The sequence below is a fragment of the Palaemon carinicauda genome, chromosome 6 (assembly GCF_036898095.1).
Source record: "Palaemon carinicauda isolate YSFRI2023 chromosome 6, ASM3689809v2, whole genome shotgun sequence".
Classification (NCBI taxonomy): Eukaryota; Metazoa; Arthropoda; class Malacostraca; order Decapoda; family Palaemonidae; genus Palaemon; species Palaemon carinicauda.
Window position 1 is genome coordinate 89,229,712 of NC_090730.1, and position 20,270 is coordinate 89,249,981.

General features: G+C 40.3%; 1 protein-coding gene across 3 annotated transcripts in view; it reads left to right on the forward strand.

The window, feature by feature from the left end:
• The window catches only part of LOC137642592 (protogenin B-like), a 315,452-nt gene that overhangs the window by 247,238 nt on the left and 47,944 nt on the right, over positions 1 to 20,270 (forward strand). For all 3 annotated transcript variants that reach the window (XM_068375286.1, XM_068375285.1, XM_068375287.1), the window contains 2 exons: positions 18,691 to 18,835; positions 19,000 to 19,268. In XM_068375286.1, coding sequence (XP_068231387.1) covers positions 18,691 to 18,835; positions 19,000 to 19,268 — 414 coding nt within the window. The remainder of the gene's footprint in view (positions 1 to 18,690; positions 18,836 to 18,999; positions 19,269 to 20,270) is intronic.

Here is a 20,270-nt window from a genome sequence, read left to right on the forward strand (position 1 = left end):
CACAACACTTTCATAACAAACACCTGATCCTCACATCCTCTTTTTTTTTCCCCCTAACTAAACCCACTCTGTTCATTACATGGCTTGCTTCTTGCTCAAAACTCTACCATACATTCTCCTTTGTATAATGAAAAATTTTATGCCCTTATAATTCTTAGTTTCTTTTAACACCCTCACAACGAAGTCGCGGATCCGCTACTCAAGCTATATACGAGATATGTTACCATCTAGTATACTTTCTCACTCTATCATAACCTACATTTACATGTTTATTTCTTATACTGCTGATTACAGAATAGATTTGTCAAAAGTTTACTTTATTTTCTGTTGTATTTAACCGTAAACAAAATATTTTTTCCATTCATTGTAAAGTGATAATAGAATGATTTTTCAGAAATTTGTTTTATATAATTTTCTCTAAAATAATGGAAGAGCAATTTGATTTTGTGTAAAAAAAAAAACTTAATATTCATGGAAGTGACTGTTATTCTGTAATTCCAAGATAAATAGCCATCGAAAGCTATCAAACTACTCTTCAGTAATAACAGACTTTTAAGTTGTACAGATGTGTATTGTAAATATCCACTTTTTTCCCATGACACATGGAATATTCTAAAATGTATAAGTTATAAGGTATACAATAAAAAAAAATCGGATGGCAGAAGAAACGCACACACACACACACACACATACATATATATATATATATATATATATATATATATATATATATATATATATATATATATATATATATATATATATATATATATATATATATATATATATATATGTTCCGTAACTGAAATACAAACCACGCTATTTACATGGGGTGATTACTTCGGCGCAGCCGATGACGAGCCATAAAGTTTTAACGAGGGTTTCCTACCCCACCGCTAGTTAGCGGGGGGTAGGGAGGAGTAGCTAGCTACCCCTCCCCCTCACACACACCGGAGAATACTCCACTTTACTTTTGGCTCGGATAGAGATCGTAGGTCTCCGCTCCTATCCTCACTTGACGGCTATTATTGTTTTGTCTTTTAACTTAGCTTTTCTTATACTTAATATATTTAAACATTACTGATGTTTATATATATTTTTGTGTATAGAAAATAGTAAGTTTCCTTTGCTTTCGGTGTTGTGCGGTGTGTGTTGTGTACGTCTACTAGAGTTTCGCCGGCTAAGGCCACCACGATCTTTTCGTGATCACGGCCTTTCACTTCTAGGCCACCATGGTTGCCTTTCGTGGAGACCGGCCCTTCTCTTGAGGTCGTTCACCTCTTACTCCGTACTACGCCTACGATAGCTTCTCAGAACCGAGTCGCTATTTCGTCTTTTTTGTCTCAATTATTTTTACGAATATAATTGTGTTTTAACTTTTCAGCTCAGGGCTCACGTCCCTTCGGGGGTCGGTGATCCTTGGAACATTCAAAGTCAGTTGCATAATTATCATGTTATAATTCTGTTTTGTTAACTTTTGTCCCCCCCCTCACCTGGGCATGCCGGGTGGGGGAAGGGGGGGCGCATACCTTCTTTCGTTCTTATGTTCTTTCCCTCGGGGTTTCTCTTCGGAGTTTCACCCGGGGGAATTTCTGTTGAATAATTATTCTGTTTTATTTTCCAGTATACGATGCTGTTTCTTCGAGCCTGTTGTGTGTGCCTTCGAAGCAGAGCTGTCCTGTTTTCCCTGGGGAGTAGGCTTCACCGCCGTCTCTCTAGGCATTTATCAGGGGCGTTTCCTTCTCGTAGAAGTTCTCCCGTGATTGCTGCCAGCTCTTCATTGCACCCTAGAATGATAAGGAGGTTCGCCTCCAGGGTAGTTAGTTAACTTCCCTTTTACTTTTCCCTGGTCCTTGGCGGTTATGCTCTTGGGGCTGAGTGACCGCCCTTGTGACTTGCTCAAGGGGCTGAGCGGTTGCAAGGCTAGACCATGGTACTAGCGACTATGCTCTCGGGGCTGAGCGGTCGCTTCTGTAGCTACGCTCAACGGGCTGAGCAGCTACAGGATCAGTCCGGCCCTCTCTCGTTCGCGAGGGAGGTCGCACTAAGGGCTCCTCCTCGGAGGATCGCTCCTTTTGTCTCTTCTACGAAGTGTCCCTTCCCGTTCGCGTGAGAGGACACTCACAGAGACTCCTCTTCGGAGGATGGTTCCTGTTTACGTCTGCTGATCTCACGGCCTTTCGGGGCTCCTCCATCAGTCTCTTCTACGAAGTGCTCACCTCTCTCGTTCGCGAGAGAGACCACTCTTAGAGACTCCTCTTCGGAGGATTGTTCCTGACGTCAACAGCTTGCTGTCAGTCACTAGCACTTCGGTGTTAGTGTCAGGGAAACTTCGGTTTCTCTTTTTCCCTGACCCTTCGGGGTCTCGGATCTTAGTTACGCAGTTCCCTTGGGCTCTCGTAACTTTAGTCACTTCTACACTTCGGTGTTTATTGACGGAGAAACTTCGTTTTCATGTTGCATTGACCCTTCGGGGTCTTGCAACTATCCCCTCGGGGCCTCGCTACTCAGGCTACCTTTGACCCTTGGTCAGTGTTCCTGTTGCCTGCTTTATCCGTTCCTGACTGCAGACGCGCCTTGGGCACCCACGCCCCCGTTATCTAACGGGCTCCTCCCTTCGGGGCAGGAGAAACTTTCTCACACCCTGAGTAAGTCCCTTGAGTGCCAGGTATCACCTGCTCGCCAACGTTCCCTTACGCACTAGCGATCGACTGCTGTTCCTGCTGTTCCTGAGACTGCCTTAGAGACACCCTGTTCCAGTATTCAGTTAGGCTGCTACCTCCCAGCCGCTGTGGCCTCAAGGGCAGGTGTTGCTGGTCTAGATAGTATGATGAGTGAACTTGCCTTCTTAAGCTGTAGTGATAGACCTACTCTCACGGTTCTGGGGTTCCTTTGATGTGATCCTTCCCTCCATATTCCTACCACACCATCATTATGTTTTGCTTCATAAATCATTCCAGATTTCTGAGCTGTTTGGCATGTGTTCTATTACATTTTAGATTTATTCATCCTTTAGGAGTTAGATGGTTTCCCGCGCGCGATCTCGCGATCGTCAAGGGTCGTTAGCCGACTATCTTCTGTTCGCGCTAACGCGTAAGCGTTGATGATCGCCCGCGCGCGGGATGGTTTAACCCGCGCTACCTTCAAGGCCCTTCCGCTCGCAATCGTCAACCCGGCAACGGTTGTTAGCCGGCGATCTTCGGATCCAGCGCTAGGCGCACAAGCACTGACAATCTTCTTAGTGTGCGTAAGCGCCGAGGATCGGTCTGTGCGCGGGGTGGTTTCCTGCACGCGACAACGAGGCCGTCCACGCGCGGTTCTCCGCACGCAATCATCAATGGCCATTAGCCGGCGATCTTCGGATCCGGCGCTAAGCGGAAGCGCCGACGATCTTCTTAGTGCGCTTAAGCTCCGATGATCGTTCTGTGCGGCAACAAGGCCATCCGCGCGCGGTTCTCCGCACGCGATCGTCGACGGCCGTTCGCCGCCGATCTTCGGATTCGGCGCTAGGCGCGCGAGTGCCGACGATCTTCACAGTACGCGTGAGCGCCGAAGATCGTTCCGTTCGCGGGATGATATCCCGCGCGCGACCATTGAGGCTCACGCAATCATCGCATGGATCGTCTGCGCGCGGTTTCCCGCTCGCGATCGTCGTAGATCGTCCGCGCGCAGGCACCGAGGTTCCCGCTCGTGATCGCCGACTATCTTCTCTCGCGCCCGAGCTCCTACAATCTTCGCTTACGCGTGAGCGTCGAAGATCTCCGGGCTCGCGCGAATCGCCGACAATCGTCTTACATAGTTGGAGATCATTCGCACGCGGGCACTATGGGTCCCCGCTCACTGTCTCCTACGGTTTTTCTCTCGCGCTAGCGCCGACGATCTTCGTACTCGCGTTAGGACCGAAGATCGTCAGCGTTATTCTTCAGTGTTATTCTTCCGCGCGTGGGATGGTTCCCCACATGCAATCGCCGACGGCGCTAGCACCGGCGATCTTTTTTCGCCGAGATCGTTCGCGCGTGGGATGGTTTCCCTCGCCCACGATCTTTCACGCGCAAGCGCCAGCGATCTTCATACGCGCGGAGACGCGGGGATCGTTCACGCGGTCGCCGAGACGCCCACGCTCACGCGGGTACGCGGGCATGTGGGCGCGGTTATTCTGCTACGCATGCTTTATTCACGCGCTATCCAGATCTGTGCTTGTCGCGCGATCGTCAGCGTGATCGGCGCACCATTCTCCGACACGACAGCGCCTTGTTTACATCAGGACTTATGGCGGTCAGGCCACCTCCGCGTTTCCCTCCCAGCGCAGAGCAGCGCCCTCTCCGGAAGGGGGGTAGGTTTCCTGACAGGTCAAAGGTCTCTTCTCCCTTCACTGCAGATTCTCTACGGGCGAACCCTCATGTGTCATCTCCCCCAGAGGATCGAACGATCCTCTTCCCTCCAGAGGGACTCCCTGTCAGCGCGAGGATTGGTCGGCATCCCTGGTGGGATGCCGTCGTCAGAGCGCTCAAGCAGGCGATGAGCCTTTGCCTTCTGACGGGTCACTAATCAGTAGCAGCTTCCAGTGCAATACCTTTTAAGTGGGTATCACCATGGTGACACTAAAGACTTCAAAATCTCAGGTATTGAATTATACAGGTAACACTTGTGCCGTGTGTACTTGTACACAGTCTTGATAATATACAACGTTTACAGGAAATTATATTGGAAAATTTTATCAAATTTTCAAATTTCATAGTGGCACTAATCATTTCTTCCCTTTCAGGTAGAAAATTTTTCTGTTTAAAGTTGTATGTATAATTACCGTAATATATATTACACTTGTTATTCTATTTTTATTCATTGTAAATAAATGTTTATTAAAGTGTAATTGCGTCTTATTTCGCCCCATAATTAGCACAATAAAAATAGCCAGAGTTCTCTTGCTTATTTACCTAAGTAAACCTCATATTATTGTATACTTACAAACAATGAATATAGTTGATACTTATTGTTCCAACAACATATATAAACTGTGAGACTTTTGTATATTTAGTTGATACTTATGTTTGTTCTTACAATATATGCAAACTTTGAGACCCCTTCTCTACTGTCTAGTATGATTATTCCCTGCAGGGGACAGGAAGCCCTAACATTGTCCATGATTAGTGGTAATGACGTATAACGGTAACGTCATATGTCTCAATGGGCCAGATGACCATAGAAAAATTGTCCCAAGGTTAAGGCACCTATGAAAATCCACAGATACAGTAGTTTCTAGTAATTCTCTGGTAAACTTCCATCAGGACGATATGGCTTGAGCACAAAAAACGGATTTTGAAGCGAAGATGGACCCACCCTCCTTTTTCATAGAAAAGGCTTAGGCAAGATCTCTCCCGAAACTACTATATCTGTAGCACCATGCTCAATGTTACAAGGAATGAGCGCCATCTTGGAGACTCGTAATAGTACGGGAGGAAGGGTAACCTTGATAACGGCTCCCTTTCTGTTTTTCGCCACTCTTCCCCCTCAAAACGAAAATGCTATTCGGGGTGAAAATTGCTATGTGTCGTATCAAGATATACGTCCCCTGATATTATGCGATATCCCTAAGAAAAATTTTAAGGATATTCGCGCCAGGAGTTAGAATTCTGGAGCCCTAAAGGTCAATTCTCTGGGAATATCACTGTAGCCAAATATCCCTTAGAAAGCTACCAATAGGAACCTTCCATCAGGACGACATGGCTTGAGCCCAAAAATGCTTTTAGAATGATTAATAAGATGAAAATGACAAATGAATGCTAAAAAAGAGAAGATGAATAGAATTGTGCAAAATAGAGAGAATCAAAAGAGTTGGAACAATATGTTGTAGATGTGTGTGGGAGAGCAAAGTAAATGTACGAGAGGGATTTGGTAAAAGGATTAAGGATATAATAATAGTAAGTGAAGGACAATAATAATGTGAAGGAGATATCATACTAATATGCATGAGAGGTTACATCAGTGAGGTAATTTTGTGAAAGTGAATGGTCATATCAGTGGGATAATATCGTGAAAGTGAATATAGGTTGATGACGGACCACGTAGATTTGATTAGTTTATTTGAATGTAAACAATGCATGAGATTATAATTCGCTATGTATTTAATTATGAATTCAATACTAAGATGTGAATATTACATCCATCATTATTGGCTACACTTAAGTGAAACGCCGGTTTATTTCAAATATAGCTGTAATTTTTTACCGGAGTAAATGGATACACACTGTACAGAGAGAGCTAGGATAGTGGCGGCAGTGCTCCCAGTGTAAAGGAGCCTGGGCTATTTGAAATCATTGCTCAACAGGAATTTTATTTCAATTTTTATGAAATTTTTATTTAATAGGTATTGCATTGTTCTCGGCCATCCCAATGCTGTTACCAATTATTAGAAATCAAATTCTTAATGTTGGGTAAGCAACACCCCCCCCCCTTTTTTTTCTCGGCCACAAGAAACCGAAACCGTGAAGTAAGAAACCGCGATCAACGAGGTCTGACTGAATTGCCATTTGAAAAACCTCATTTTCTTCCATTTTGATGTAGGGGAAGTATTTGTCACCAAAGTATTTGCTTTGGATATATTCACTAAGGATTGTGAAAAAAAGTTGCTTGCTAGCGGGTTGGTATAAAGAAACTCTCTATATTCATCTTTATCATATAGATGTCAATACGTACTTGGTGTTTTGCTCAAAGTTCCTCTTGGCAAAGTTCTTGATATCCTCATATGGAGGCTTACACACTAGCTGACCAGCACTATGTGATGTAGTGGCAGCTCCAACTTCGAGAGGAGACGTAACAGACACCAAAGAAATAGTTGTTGGCCTAGAGTTCCCTTTTGTTCTTTCTCCATTTCATTTCCCCACTGGGCTGCTTTCCCTATCGAAGCCCATGGGCTTGTAGCATCTTCCTTTTCTTTTGTAGGTAGTAGTTTGCATTAAAGATAATAATAAAAGCTACATAATTTAAAAATAGTATAATCCATGGAATTTATCTCCAAACCTACTTTTCTTATGAGAGAGAGAGAGAGAGAGAGAGAGAGAGAGAGAGAGAGAGAGAGAGAGAGAGAGAGAGAGAGAGAGAGAGAGAGAGAGAGAGAGAGAGTGGGGGGGAGGAATATCAGGTTCCCTATGAGTAGTTTTAGTCATTTTTCTCACCCTTTTTACTGAAGTATCCTTTATTTTTTAATTATGGCATTCTGGAAAAATAAAGATCACAAACTATGAATAAAGAAATGCAAAATATTAACATAAAGATAGTAAGAAGCTATAAATAAGAAACGTAAAATAATAATATATTGATGATGGAGAATATGGCAAGAATTCCACTACGCGAGTAGGCCTCTCAAGGCCGTATAAACTGATGGCGTATATTCCCCAACTTTATTCTTCTGGGTAAAATTCACGCTTTTCACCTACATAATTATTGTCCATAACACTTTATGCATCCTTTAGCATAATCATCATCTCTCCTACTCCTATTGACACAAAGGGCCTCGGTTAGATTTTGCCAGTCGTCTCTATCTTGAGCTTTTAATTCAATACTTCTCCATTCATCATCTCCTACTTCCTCAGGCAAGTAGGTCTGGGTCTTCCAACTCTTCTAGTGCCTTGTGGAGCTCAGCTGAACGTTTGGCGAACTAATCTCTCTTGGAAAGTGCGAAGAGCATGCCCAAAACCATCTCCATCTACCCCTCATCTTGATCTCATCCACATATGACACTCAAGTAATCTCTTATAGTTTAATTTCTAATTCTGTTCTGCCATTTAACTCCAAATATCCCTCTGAGGGCTTTGTTCTCAAATCTGCTAAATCTATTGGAGATTGTTTCATTGTCATACCAGGACTCATGTCCATAGAGTAACACTGATCTCACTAAACTAATATATAGTCTGATTTCTATATGTAATTTCAGGGAATTTGATTTCCAAATTTTACTTAACCTACCCATTGTCTGATTTGCTTTTTCAATCATTCACTTAACTAATTCTAAAGACCTTGTATTAATCATAGTTCCTAAATACTTAAATGATTCTACCTCATTAATCCTTTCTCCTTACAATTATTTTTCATCTTCCATTGCATACTCCCTTCTCATCATCTCTGTTGTTCTTCTATTTATCTTGAGCCCAACCTTGTGTGATATTTCACGCATTCTGATAAGCAAGCATTGCAAATCCTGTGGTGTTCTGCTAAAAAGGACAGCATCATCAGCATACTCAGGTCTGCTAAATTCCTATCACCAATCAAGTCCAATCCTTCTTCACAATCTCTGACTGTTCTGCTCATTACAAAATCCTTGAGGAGGGTAAATAACATAAGTGACAACATATTCCCTTGGAGTACTCCGCTGTTGACTGAAAATTCTTTTGATAAGACTCCACTAACATTAACTTTGCACTTGCTATGATCATGAACAGACTTAATCAAATTTACATATTTGAGAGGAATTCCATAATAACGCAGGGCTCTCCACAAAATTTGCCGGTACACACTATAAAAAGCTTTTTCATAGTCCACAAATGCCATCAAAAGTCAATTTCTATATTCTACACATTGCTGTACAACATGTCTAAAAATGAAAATTTGGTCTGTGCAACTTCTACCTTTTCTAAATCCTGCTTCTTCGTCTCTCAGCTTTTCATCAATCTTTCTCTTCAGTTTCTTTAGAATAAGCATACTATATATTTTCCTAACAACTGACGTAAGTGTGATGCCTCTGTAATTATTGCAATTAGTCAGCACTCCTTTTGTTGCCATTTTCACCAACATGGCATAATCACATCCTGGAAATTATAGATATATAAGCAGAAGTATAAGTTGGAAATACCTTAGTCATGAGTTAATCATATGGCGTAAAGAAAATGTGTTATTTTTGCTTCAGGTATCAAAGAAAATGTATTATGGGGAACTAATATTATAGCTTTGACTTAACTATTAAAAATCAGGTCACATACAGGACCTGACCCGTTCGAGTACATTTAGATAAATTACTTTTTAACTGACAGAGAAATTTTTATTTATTAAAATAACTATTTGAAACAAAATTTAGACATTCTACTATCAAAAAAAATCTTAATTTAGAAAATAACAGCCCAGAGGTCAAAAGTCACTCTCCTCAAATTCCATGTCCTGTTTTTCATTCTGTTAACAACTCTGCTAGCCATCTCATCGATTTTGGTTCTAGTAGTATCCTAATAGATCTGGTTCAGTAATAGTCTGTTAAGGTATCCAGCCAATTGGATTGAAATATTGAAATGGAACCCATTTGTCAAGGTTACCTTCATCAGTACCTTGGCTACATCAGATTCAAGAAATTAATCTGCTTTCTCTGATGGGAATGCATCTGTAGATGGAGGACAATTCTTCCTTCTTAAGTTTACCTTTTAACAAGTTCAGTCAAGAGACTGCTTTTTGTTTTTTCAAGTATTTCAGCAAAAATCCTATAACCAAATTGTACAACTGCTTGTTTTTAAAGCTTTCTTTGATTGCGTTTTTTCCTGATAGTATCTCCCTTAGCCTTTTAGGAGTTTTGGTTGGATATCCAGTGAGGACAACTTTCGGGAAACTTGGAAAAAGGACTTTTTCTGGTTCCTTCTCTGAAACTTTCATTCACGAAAATCTCCTTTTCTTAATTATTCAATGGGACAGGATTTGAGACAGACATGAAGCAACACATCAAAACTCTAACCGAATTCAGCAGACTGTAATCTGGATACCCTTTTGAGATGACAGCATGTTGTTTAAATCCCACTTTTGGGCCTGGTTTGGGAGGTAATAGTTGAGGCTAGGGCCTCATATCACACCAACATGATGCTGATTTCACTGTTTTTGAAAAATGCTGACCACACCACTTATGCTGCAACAGGAATGAATTGCTGACATCCTTCAGGACCTAGTGGACTATCCACAGGGCATGACAGCCAAGGGCAAATTTGTGAAGCTGTTTTACTTTGTGTTCCAACAGGCCTCCTTATGTCTGTGGATCATCAAATGAGGTTTCAGAATTTGAGTTTTGATTAAGCTAGCCTTGAAGTTCTTGACATGTTTAATTTTCTTTTGACATTTCCAGCATATGTGGTGGATTAGAAAGACCTGTTCATGACTAAGGACACTAAACTTCTATAGCCTCCAAAAGGACTTGTTTAAAATAGTGTTACTCTTTATTCATTACCATTCCTTGTATTTGAAATAAAATATTCAACATTAATAATAAGTAAGTGAACTCCCTGACTAGGTGTGGTAGGGGACGAGCTGGAATTAGAACCCGACTGCTCTGCTCCCACCTCAGCCATCTCAGATATAAACAACTTCATATCTGCCACATGGTCTTATTAGATGACATTTATTTGTTTTATTAGTTTTTTTTTTTTTTGCAAGCTTTTATATGTTTCTTCCTTTCATTTACAATCATTCAGTTATGTCTCCTAAATATATGAATTCCCCCTTTTGTGTGAAACAAATCTACACATGCACTTTGAAACACATAGAGGAAAAGTGTGCTGCCTTTAGAGCCGTGTTATAAATGTGACTGCCTGTTGAAAGCTCAAATGACCCGTTATTTACATTTAGTTGATGTTAAAGTCAAAGGTAGAGAATGAAAACACAGAAAAAGGTTATGGTTCTACATACATACATATACCAAGGCACTTCCCCCAATTTTGGGGGGTAGCCGACATCAACAAATGAAACAAAAACAAAAAAGGGGACCTCTACTCTCTACGTTCCTCCAGCCTAACAAGGGACTCAACCGAGTTCAGCTGGTACTGCTAGGGTGCCACAGCCCACCCTCCCACATTATCCACCACAGATGAAGCTTCATAATGCTGAATCCCCTACTGCTGCTACCTCCGCGGTCATCTAAGGCATCGGAGGCAGCAGCAGGGCCTACCGGAACTGCGTCACAATCGCTCGCCATTCATTCCTATTTCTAGCACGCTCTCTTGCCTCTCTCACATCTATCCTCCTATCATCCAGAGCTTCCTTCACTCCATCCATCCACCCACCCAAACCTTAGCCTTCCTCTTGTACTTCTCCCATCAACTCTTGCATTCATCACCTTCTTTAACAAACATCCATTTTCCATTCTCTCAACATGGCCAAACCACCTCAACACATTCATATCCACTGTAGCTGCTAACTCATTTCTTACACCCGTTCTCACTCTCACCACTTCGTTCCTAACCCTATCTACTCGAGATACACCAGCCATACTCCTTAGACACTTCATCTCAAACACATTCACTTTCTGTCTCTCCGTCACTTTCATTCCCCACAACTCTGATCCATACATCACAGTTGGTACAATCACTTTCTCATATAGAACTCTCTTTACATTCATGCCCAACCCTCTATTTTTTACTACTCCCTTAACTGCCCCAACACTTTGCACCCTTCATTCACTCTCTGACGTACATCTGCTTCCACTCCACCATTTGCTGCAACAACAGACCCCAAGTACTTAAACTGATTCACCTCCTCAAGTAACTCTCCATTCAACATGACATTCAACCTTACACCACCTTCCCTTCTCTTACATCTCATAACCTTACTCTTACCCACATTAACTCTCAACTTCCCTCTCTCACACACACTTCCAAATTCTGTCACTAATTGGCCAAGCTTCTCTTCTGTGTCTGCAACCAGTACAGTATCATCTGCAAACAACAACTGATTTACCTCCCATTCATGGTCATTCTCGTCTACCAGTTTTAATCCTTGTCCAAGCACTCGAGCATTCACCTCTCTCACCACTCCATCAACATACAAGTTAAACAACCACAGTGACATCACACATCCCTGTCTCAGCCCCACTCTCACCGGAAACCAATCACTCACTTCATTTCCTATCCTAACACATGATTTACTACCTTTGTAGAAACTTTTCACTGCTTGCAACAGCCTTCCACCAACTCCATATAACCTCATCACATTCCACATTGCTTCCCTATCAACTCTATCATACGCTTTCTCCAGATCCATAAACGCAACATACACCTCCTTACCTTTTGCTAAATATTTCTCGTATATCTGCCTTACTGTAAAAATCTGATTCATACAACCTCTTCTATTAAACATATTTCCCTTGCCATTAAGACCCATACTGCCCCCATTTCTCCTACACGTCATTCTGAAATTAGTTACATTCTGTGAATTTAAGGTTAGAAAGGAGGAATTAGAAGTAAAAACTCTGGATTCAGGAGAGTATGAAACTAAAATTAAGGAGAATGTGACCATTTATTAGATGTTGGATTTAAAGTTTTGGGGTCTATCTAAGTAATATTCTAAAGTATCTGGTACTAATGTCTAGTGTGAGGGTCTGGATCTGAAGGAATACTGTCACATAAAGATCATATAAGTAGCCCATTATGAGCATGTATTTGCTTCTGAGCCATACACCTGTCAACTCTTGCTCACTCTGAGACAATCAATAAGTAGAAGAGATTATACAATTCTTTTTCAGAAGAAGCTGTTGATTCCTCTCTTCAGAGATCACTATCAGGCTTTTATGCCAGACAATAGTGTCCGAGGTTTAATATCCTATACAGCTTCATCTTTTATTGTTACTCTTGCTCATTCCTATATTAATGTTGGAGTAGTGTTATATTGTTATATATATTATGACTTATGCAAGTTTGAATTAAACCTTTATTAAGTACAATTAATTTCTGATGCAGTGATACTATCTCTAGATTGAACGAATCCTAAAACTACAGGATCTAGTGAAGAGCCTATTTGACCTTTTCCCCAATCACAAAACTTATGCCTAACATTATGTCTTAGCCTAGAACTTGCCTTCAAGTGCTACGCCTTGTCCAGGCTCAACAATTGCTCCTGACTATTCTAAAGATCAATTCCTTTTGTGGTTTTGTGCCTTGTCTAAGTGCCATGCCTCATCCAGGTTTTACAACTATTTCATGATTGGACATTGTTGATCCTTGTTTACCTTGCCCTTCAGGTATGGGAGCTTAGAGGGTTAGGTTATATCCCTTCTGATCCTTATAATACAGATCACAACTTTTTAGCTTCCCAGGTTCTTAGGCTGATTAAAGAGATGAAAGATAAATGGAGTCTCCTTTTTAGATATTATTACATGAAGTTATTAAATCTTATTCCAGTAATTAATTTGAATAGCAAGAGTTGACAGCCAGTTCCTCTTTGGCTATTGGTTGATTGATTTGAAGTTCTCAGGCTTCCTGACATTGAATCTTTGGCTATCTGTGCTTTATTATTATTATTATTATTGTTATTATTATTATTTTTATTATTATTATTACTTGCTAAGCTACGACCCTAGTTGGAAAAGCAGGATGCTATAAGCCCAGGGGCTCCAACAGGGGAAATAGCCCAGTGAGGAAAGGAAGCAAGGAAAAATTAAATAATTTAAAAACAGTAACAACATTAGAATAAATATTTCCTATATAAACTATAAAAACTTTTTAACAAAACAAAAGGAAGAGAAATTAGATAGAATAGTGTGCCTGAGTGTACCCTCAAACAAGAGAACTCTAACCCAAGACAATGGAAGACCATGGTACAGAGGCTATGGCACTACCCAAGACTAGAGAACAGTGGTTTGATTTTGGAGTGTCCTTCTCCTAGAAGAGCTGCCTACCATAGCTAAAGAGTCTCTTCTACCCTTACCTAGAGGAAAGTATCCACTGAACAGTCACAATGCTGTAGTTAACCTCCATGGGTAAAGAAGAATTGTTTGTTAATCTTATTGTTGTCAGGTGTATGAAGACAGAGGAGAATCTGTAAAGAATAGGCCAGACTATTCGGTGTATGTGTAAGCAAAGGGAAAGTGAACGATAATCAGAGAGAAGAATCCAATATAGTACTGTCTGGCCAGGCAAAGGACCCCACAACTCTCTAGCGGTAGTATTTAAACGTGTGGTTGGTGCCCTGGCCAACCTACTATCATATAGTTTCCCCTATGAAAGAAGCTAAGATGAAATTGGTTTTCTCTTTAAAGAATATGACATCTACCTCTTCAATGATGATGTCAACTCTAAAGGATTTGTGTAATTAGGTTAATTGTAAAAACCAGTTACTTTTATTTACCATGAATGAAAGTAAAAGGGTCTTCTTTTACCCAGATATTGGATTTTGTAAAGCAATGAAGAGTTTCTAATGGTAAAGATTTTATTTTGCCCAAGTTTAAAGAACTTTCCAGAGCCTTGGGATAGTGCTAAAGATCAACTCCTTTTCTGTCTCCATTGTAGATGTCCTTTACAATTCCTTTGTCCCTATTGCTGAAAAGAACGAAGACCCAGAATTAAATGAATTGCTAAAATTTTTAATGCCTTGATAGTACTTTGTTAGACTCCTTGTTAGAGATTGTGTTTGGTCTTGCAGTACTTTAATCCCCAAGAAAAGGGAACAACTTTGTTTTTTGAGTTAGAATGTAACTGTTTCTCAAAAGAATTTTTTGATGACCACTTCTGTTTTAGGGCCATTGTTTGATAATCAACCTCTCGCATCGGTCACTCATTATGGGTCGGTCTTTTAAATTTCAATCTGATTTGATACCTCAAACTATTAAATATCCCAAACAACCTGAATTATTAATTACCCCCAAAGTAAGTTCCTTAAGGTAATTCCTATCTTACTAGCACTCTCAGCAGAGGCCAATTGAGTTCTAGAGGTTTGGACCACATATTTTAATTTCAACAAGGACATCTTGCCTGCTCTTGAGTAAAACCTTACCCTTCCATCAGGTCAGTTGAGGGTGCAAGTTTAGTAAGTGACTGTTATCTTCATGTGCAAGTGGGACCAGGCTCCCTCTTTTCCATATATTCTGAATCTTCCTTCCTCTTCGGGTCATCTGTTGTAAGGAGAAGGTACCGTACTCCTCTCTCAGCCCACCTTGCGGTAGATTTAGTACCAATTCCATCGTCCCGAAGAAATTTGCAGTCCTACAATTGGAAGACCAGTCATTAATGGAGAAGTTGGGATTCTTTCCCTGGCTTTTGTAGTCATCTCTTCTTAGTTCCTTTAAATAAGGGTATCATTAGGAAAGTTCATTCCTCTTTCACATTGAAAGTGAGATATTCAATTTCCTTTAAACCTTTTTTCAGGCCAGAAGTCCAAGACCACAAATAGTTATGCTCCTCCATTTTAGACTAGAACAGCCTACATACTTGGTGGAAAACCCATCAAATGATCAGCCTAGGTTTCAGTTGAGAACTGTAGATTCCAGATGTCTCATTATTTCGCAGATGCATCAATCCCTGGTTAGGGAGTTGCATTTGAAAGTCAGCATCTGTTGAAAGTCTGGTCATCAGTTAGAACTCAAATGTTAATCAATTATCTTGAGGTTTTAAGAGCATTAAGGCTTTGTAAAGTTATTGCCATCCACTCAGACAGCTCAGTAAAGACACAAGCTTTTTCTTCTTGTCCTAGAAGTTCTGCTTAGATTTAGTAGCAGATCAACTGAGCTGAGAAAATCAAGTAAACTCTTCAGAATGGTCCCTTCAACAGCAGGTGTATCAAGAGCTATAAAAGTTGTTTTGGGAGAGATCTACAATTAGACTGAGGTGCTTGTTTTATTTTTAGATTGTAGAGGCTATGCCAAGATATGTGTGACTCATCTTGGTTTATCCAAGTCTAGCAAGTGCAATGAATACCAAGAAAAAATTTTCTTGCAAAAAAGCCATCTATACCAAATTTATCCTACCAGTATTCCAAAGTGGACAAAGAAAACAGAGGTATGACTGTACTTGAGAGAAGATAAATTGGACTTCATTATTAAACAATATATTTTAATGTGTATCTAATTAATTACAGTGATACCTCTACATACGATCTTAATTTGTTCCAGAAACTGCTTCCTATGTTAAAACGATCGTATGTTGGAGCAAATATTCCCATAAGAATACATGGTAATTTATTTAATTTGTTCCTCAGCCTAAAAAGCCATAATAAATCCTTAATAAATGGCTACACATCATTACACATTACATTAATACAATACCTGTATAATAAATACTTACAAAAAAAAAAAAAAAAGAATAATAATAATGAAATAATAAATAAAAAAGGGGTTTTAATGTAACACTTTACCTTAGCGACAGGCCAGCGCAGGTGTAGGGACTGCTAGGCAGGAGGAGACGGAAGATCAGCGAGGAGGTAGGGACGGTGACTTTGTACGATAATGTGTACTATAACTTACACTAACTTACACTACTACGTGAAATTTAACTTAGCTTATTTTTTTTATCATTTTTATAATTTTATATATTTTTTTTACATTTTTTCTTTTCTTATTTTTAATTTTCATCACTTTCACTCGATTCGGTCGTCCTTTTCTTTGCTTCACTTTCTTTCTTTTCATCATGATCACTAGACCATTTTAAAGATTTTTTAAAGAAACTTTCGAGTGAAAGTTGCTTGGTACGGCTTTTGAGGATTTTTCTAGAATGCATTAAGCAAACATCATCGAACTGCGCAACAACACGGCAAACCTGAAGTTTCTGTGGGTGTTGCGTGTCGATGAAATCAACCACGTGTTGATGATATGCCAACATCTGTTTTATTTCCGCCGTACCTAAGATTTGGCCTACCTCCTCGATCTCCTCCGACTCACTCAACTGCGCTTGGAACTCATCGTGCTGCATGGCTTGCAGCTTCTTGAGTTCCTCGGTGGTGAGCTCTTCATAATGCTCATCGACGAGTTTGGTGATGTCATCTTCATCCACCTCCAGACCCACGGACTTGCCAAGGGATACAATCTCTTCGACGTCTTCCTCGGCGGCAAGGACAGGTTCATTCTCGGGGCCAAAACCTTCGAAATCTCTGGGAGCAACAGCATCAGGCCAAAGCTTCTTCCGAGCGGAATTCAGGGTCCGATGAGTTGCTCCCTCCCAAGTCTGATCAATGCTCTTTAAGCAGTGCACGATAATAAAGTGGCTCCTCCAAAATTCACGCAAAGTTAAGTTGGTGCTTTGCGTGACATTAAAGCACTGCTTAAATAAGTGCTTGGTTTACAGCTTCTTAAAATTAGAGATGACTTGCTGGTCCATGGGCTGGAGGATAGGGGTGATATTCAGGGGAAGATACAACACCTTGATGAATTTGTATTCATCGATGATATCATCTTCGAGTCTGGGGGGGGGGTGAGCGGGTGCATTGTCCAAACAAAGCAAGCACTTCAAAGGCAAATTCCTCTCCTGAAGATACTTCTTGACAGCAGGGCTGAAAACTACGTTTACCCATTCCACAAAGATATGCGTAGTAACCCAAGCCTAAGAATTAGATCGCCATAGAACATGTAGCAGGTCTTTATTAATTTTATGTGCTTTAAATGCTCTAGGGTTTTCGGAATGGTAAACCAATAACGGCTTTATTTTGCAGTCCCCGCTGGTGTTGGCACAAAGCGCAAGAGTCAACCGATCCTTCATTGGCTTATGTCCAGGCATTTTCTTCTCTTCGGCGGTAATTTACGGTCGACTAGGCATCTTTTTCCAAAACAGACCGGTTTCATCACAGTTGAACACCTGCTGCTCTACGTAACCTTCCTCCGCCACGATGCTTTCGAACTTTTTAACAAAGTCTTTAGCAGCCTTGGTGTCCGAACTCGAAGCTTCTCCATGACGAACAACTGAATGAATCCCGGTCCGTTTCCTAAATTTCTCAAACCAACCTCGAGACGCCTTGAATTCCTCCGTCGTAGGATCGGCTGAACTCTTCCCCGCGTCACCCCGAGAGCGCGCCGGCTTCAAGTCACTGTAGATAGCGCTGGCCTTCTCACAAATGATCGTTTCCGTGATCGTATCGCCAACAATCTCCTTGTCTTTGATCCATATTAACAAAAGTCGTTCCATCTCTTCAAGGGTAGGGCTACGACATTTGGAAATAATCGTGATCCCCTTCGAAGGTTTCACTGATTTAATGGCTGCCTTCTGTTTTATGATCGTCGAGATCGTTGACATATTCCGGTCATATTGTTTAGCCAGATCGCTAACACATACACCTCGCTCATGCTTTTCTATTATTTCTTGCTTTAATTCTATTGAAAGCATAGACTTCCTCCTTTTCTCACCACCACTACTACTACTTCCTGAACCGAAACTAAGCTTTTTGGGACCCATGATTACGGAACACAGAAAACAAAACGTGAAAAAGGAAGATAAAAAACACTGTTAAAACTGAGCGAATAGAGACAACCACACGATGCGCACGAGATGAGAGGACTGATCAAGGTGACACTTGATTGGCGTCCATCCGATGTGCTGCCGTCTAGCGGCGTCATTAACAAACGACGTTAGACACTTTCAAAAAAATTCCACACATACGCGTATTGTTTACTTCGTATGTTGGAGCAACACTTCGGGTGTCGAGACAGACATTTGGTTGAATTTTACTTTGGATGTTGGAAAATCCGTATGTTAGGACATTCGTATGTAGAGGTTCCACTGTAGTATCTTTGCTCTGATACAGACAGGTATAAGTGTATTAATAATGGTATTTACTTTTTTTTTTTATATAGACAGACTATAAACTTTCCAGTTTTGAGAAAAAAAACTTATGAACCTATGAGTGAAAATCCAGTATTTTCTGCAAATTACTAAACTTTTTGTCAGTTTTTACTTAAAAATAACTTATTACTTTTAATTGATAACTCTACTGGCCTTGTTTTAGATGGCACCCAATTAATGTATATTTTTTTTCAAGGTTGGTGGACTTATATCCAATACTCCATATTACTTTCGAATACGAGGTTGCATACTTAGTAGGTGTGGACCAGTGACTGAAGCTATGATGGCTACAATCCCTACAGTGTTGAAGGATGGAAACCATCAGACCACAGAAAACCTGTGTAAGTACAAGTTGATTATGTTATAGTCGGAAAGGAATTTTTTTACTATATACTTAGTCTATAATTATGCGTTATATAAAATAGTTATCCAAATATTATCTGCATCCTGTGCTTTAAGTTGTCTTAGATGCATCTACTATGCTATTGAAAATTATATATTTCAGATTTGATCTGTGGTTTGGCAGCCGTATTTCTACTTTTTATCCTAGTAATCATCGCTGTTTATTTTGTAAAATCTCGCAATATGTCAGCTCAACCCCGTGTTTTGGCATGCAACGGAAATGGCCACATCAATGGTAAAAGGTGTGCACAAGCTGTCAATCTTGGGCAGTCAGAGGGTCACGCAGACATCGAAGGGCAGGAAATGGAAGTTTATATCCCCATGCTGACACAGATACCCCCAGACTTCAAATCCCCCCCTCTTGATACAAAGGTATATCTCTACTTTTTATTATTTAGTGATGTATATTGCTAGACGTTTTTTTATTGAAAACAAAATAATCCTCAGCAAATAAGATTTTGATGGAAAACTAAAATTTTTTACAGGAAGTGTAAAGTTATTGCTTATGTATTATTTACTGCACGTTTATTTTTGTCTTTATTTAGTGAGTATATGATCATAAGTGAATGAGCCTTGGTTCGTTTCTTTGTACACGCTTTTACTTTTGCCATCTTGCTAAGAGGAGAATAGGTTTAACAAATGTGTGTAAGGGGGAGAGTTGAGATGGGATAAATCACATATTTAACCCACTATCTGGACCAGAGTCCAGTTCTTCATTCATTAAAATTTTATATTTTTCCTTTTGCCAATATTAATACTTTTTTATTGTTATCCGAGATTAATTATTTTATGAAAATGGCTGTGGGCAGGTCTGTCTAATGCGGACCCAAGTGACCAAGTCTTTTCATATTTTAACTAAATCAATTGTATTTTACCTGAAATAAATAACTGTATTAACCATATGTTATTACATTTCATAACAAAGAGTTTAAGAATGAAATCAACACCACTATATTGTGAATTGTGGTGAGCAATTCGTTGATCCATGGCAGTGAGAGAAACACTAGCAAAAACAGGGTGTCCGATTTCATCAAGTGATAGTTCTCTCTCTCTCTCTCTCTCTCTCTCTCTCTCTCTCTCTCTCAACACTAAGGCAATTTGGATATAGACGTAGGATGGAACTTTTGAACTTATTTGATCTACAAACATGACGACTAAGAGAACAGTTAATAGAGGCATTCAAAATTCTTAAAGGAATAAAAAATGTAGACTACAACAATCCAATCACGCTTAGTGCAAATCAGTCCATAGGTAACATACAAACTGGAGTTGAAAAGATACAAACACCACTTAATGTGGCAATTTCTTACATATAAAATAGCAAATACTTGGCATAGACTTCCAGCAGGTGTAGTAAATAGTAACGCAGTAAAC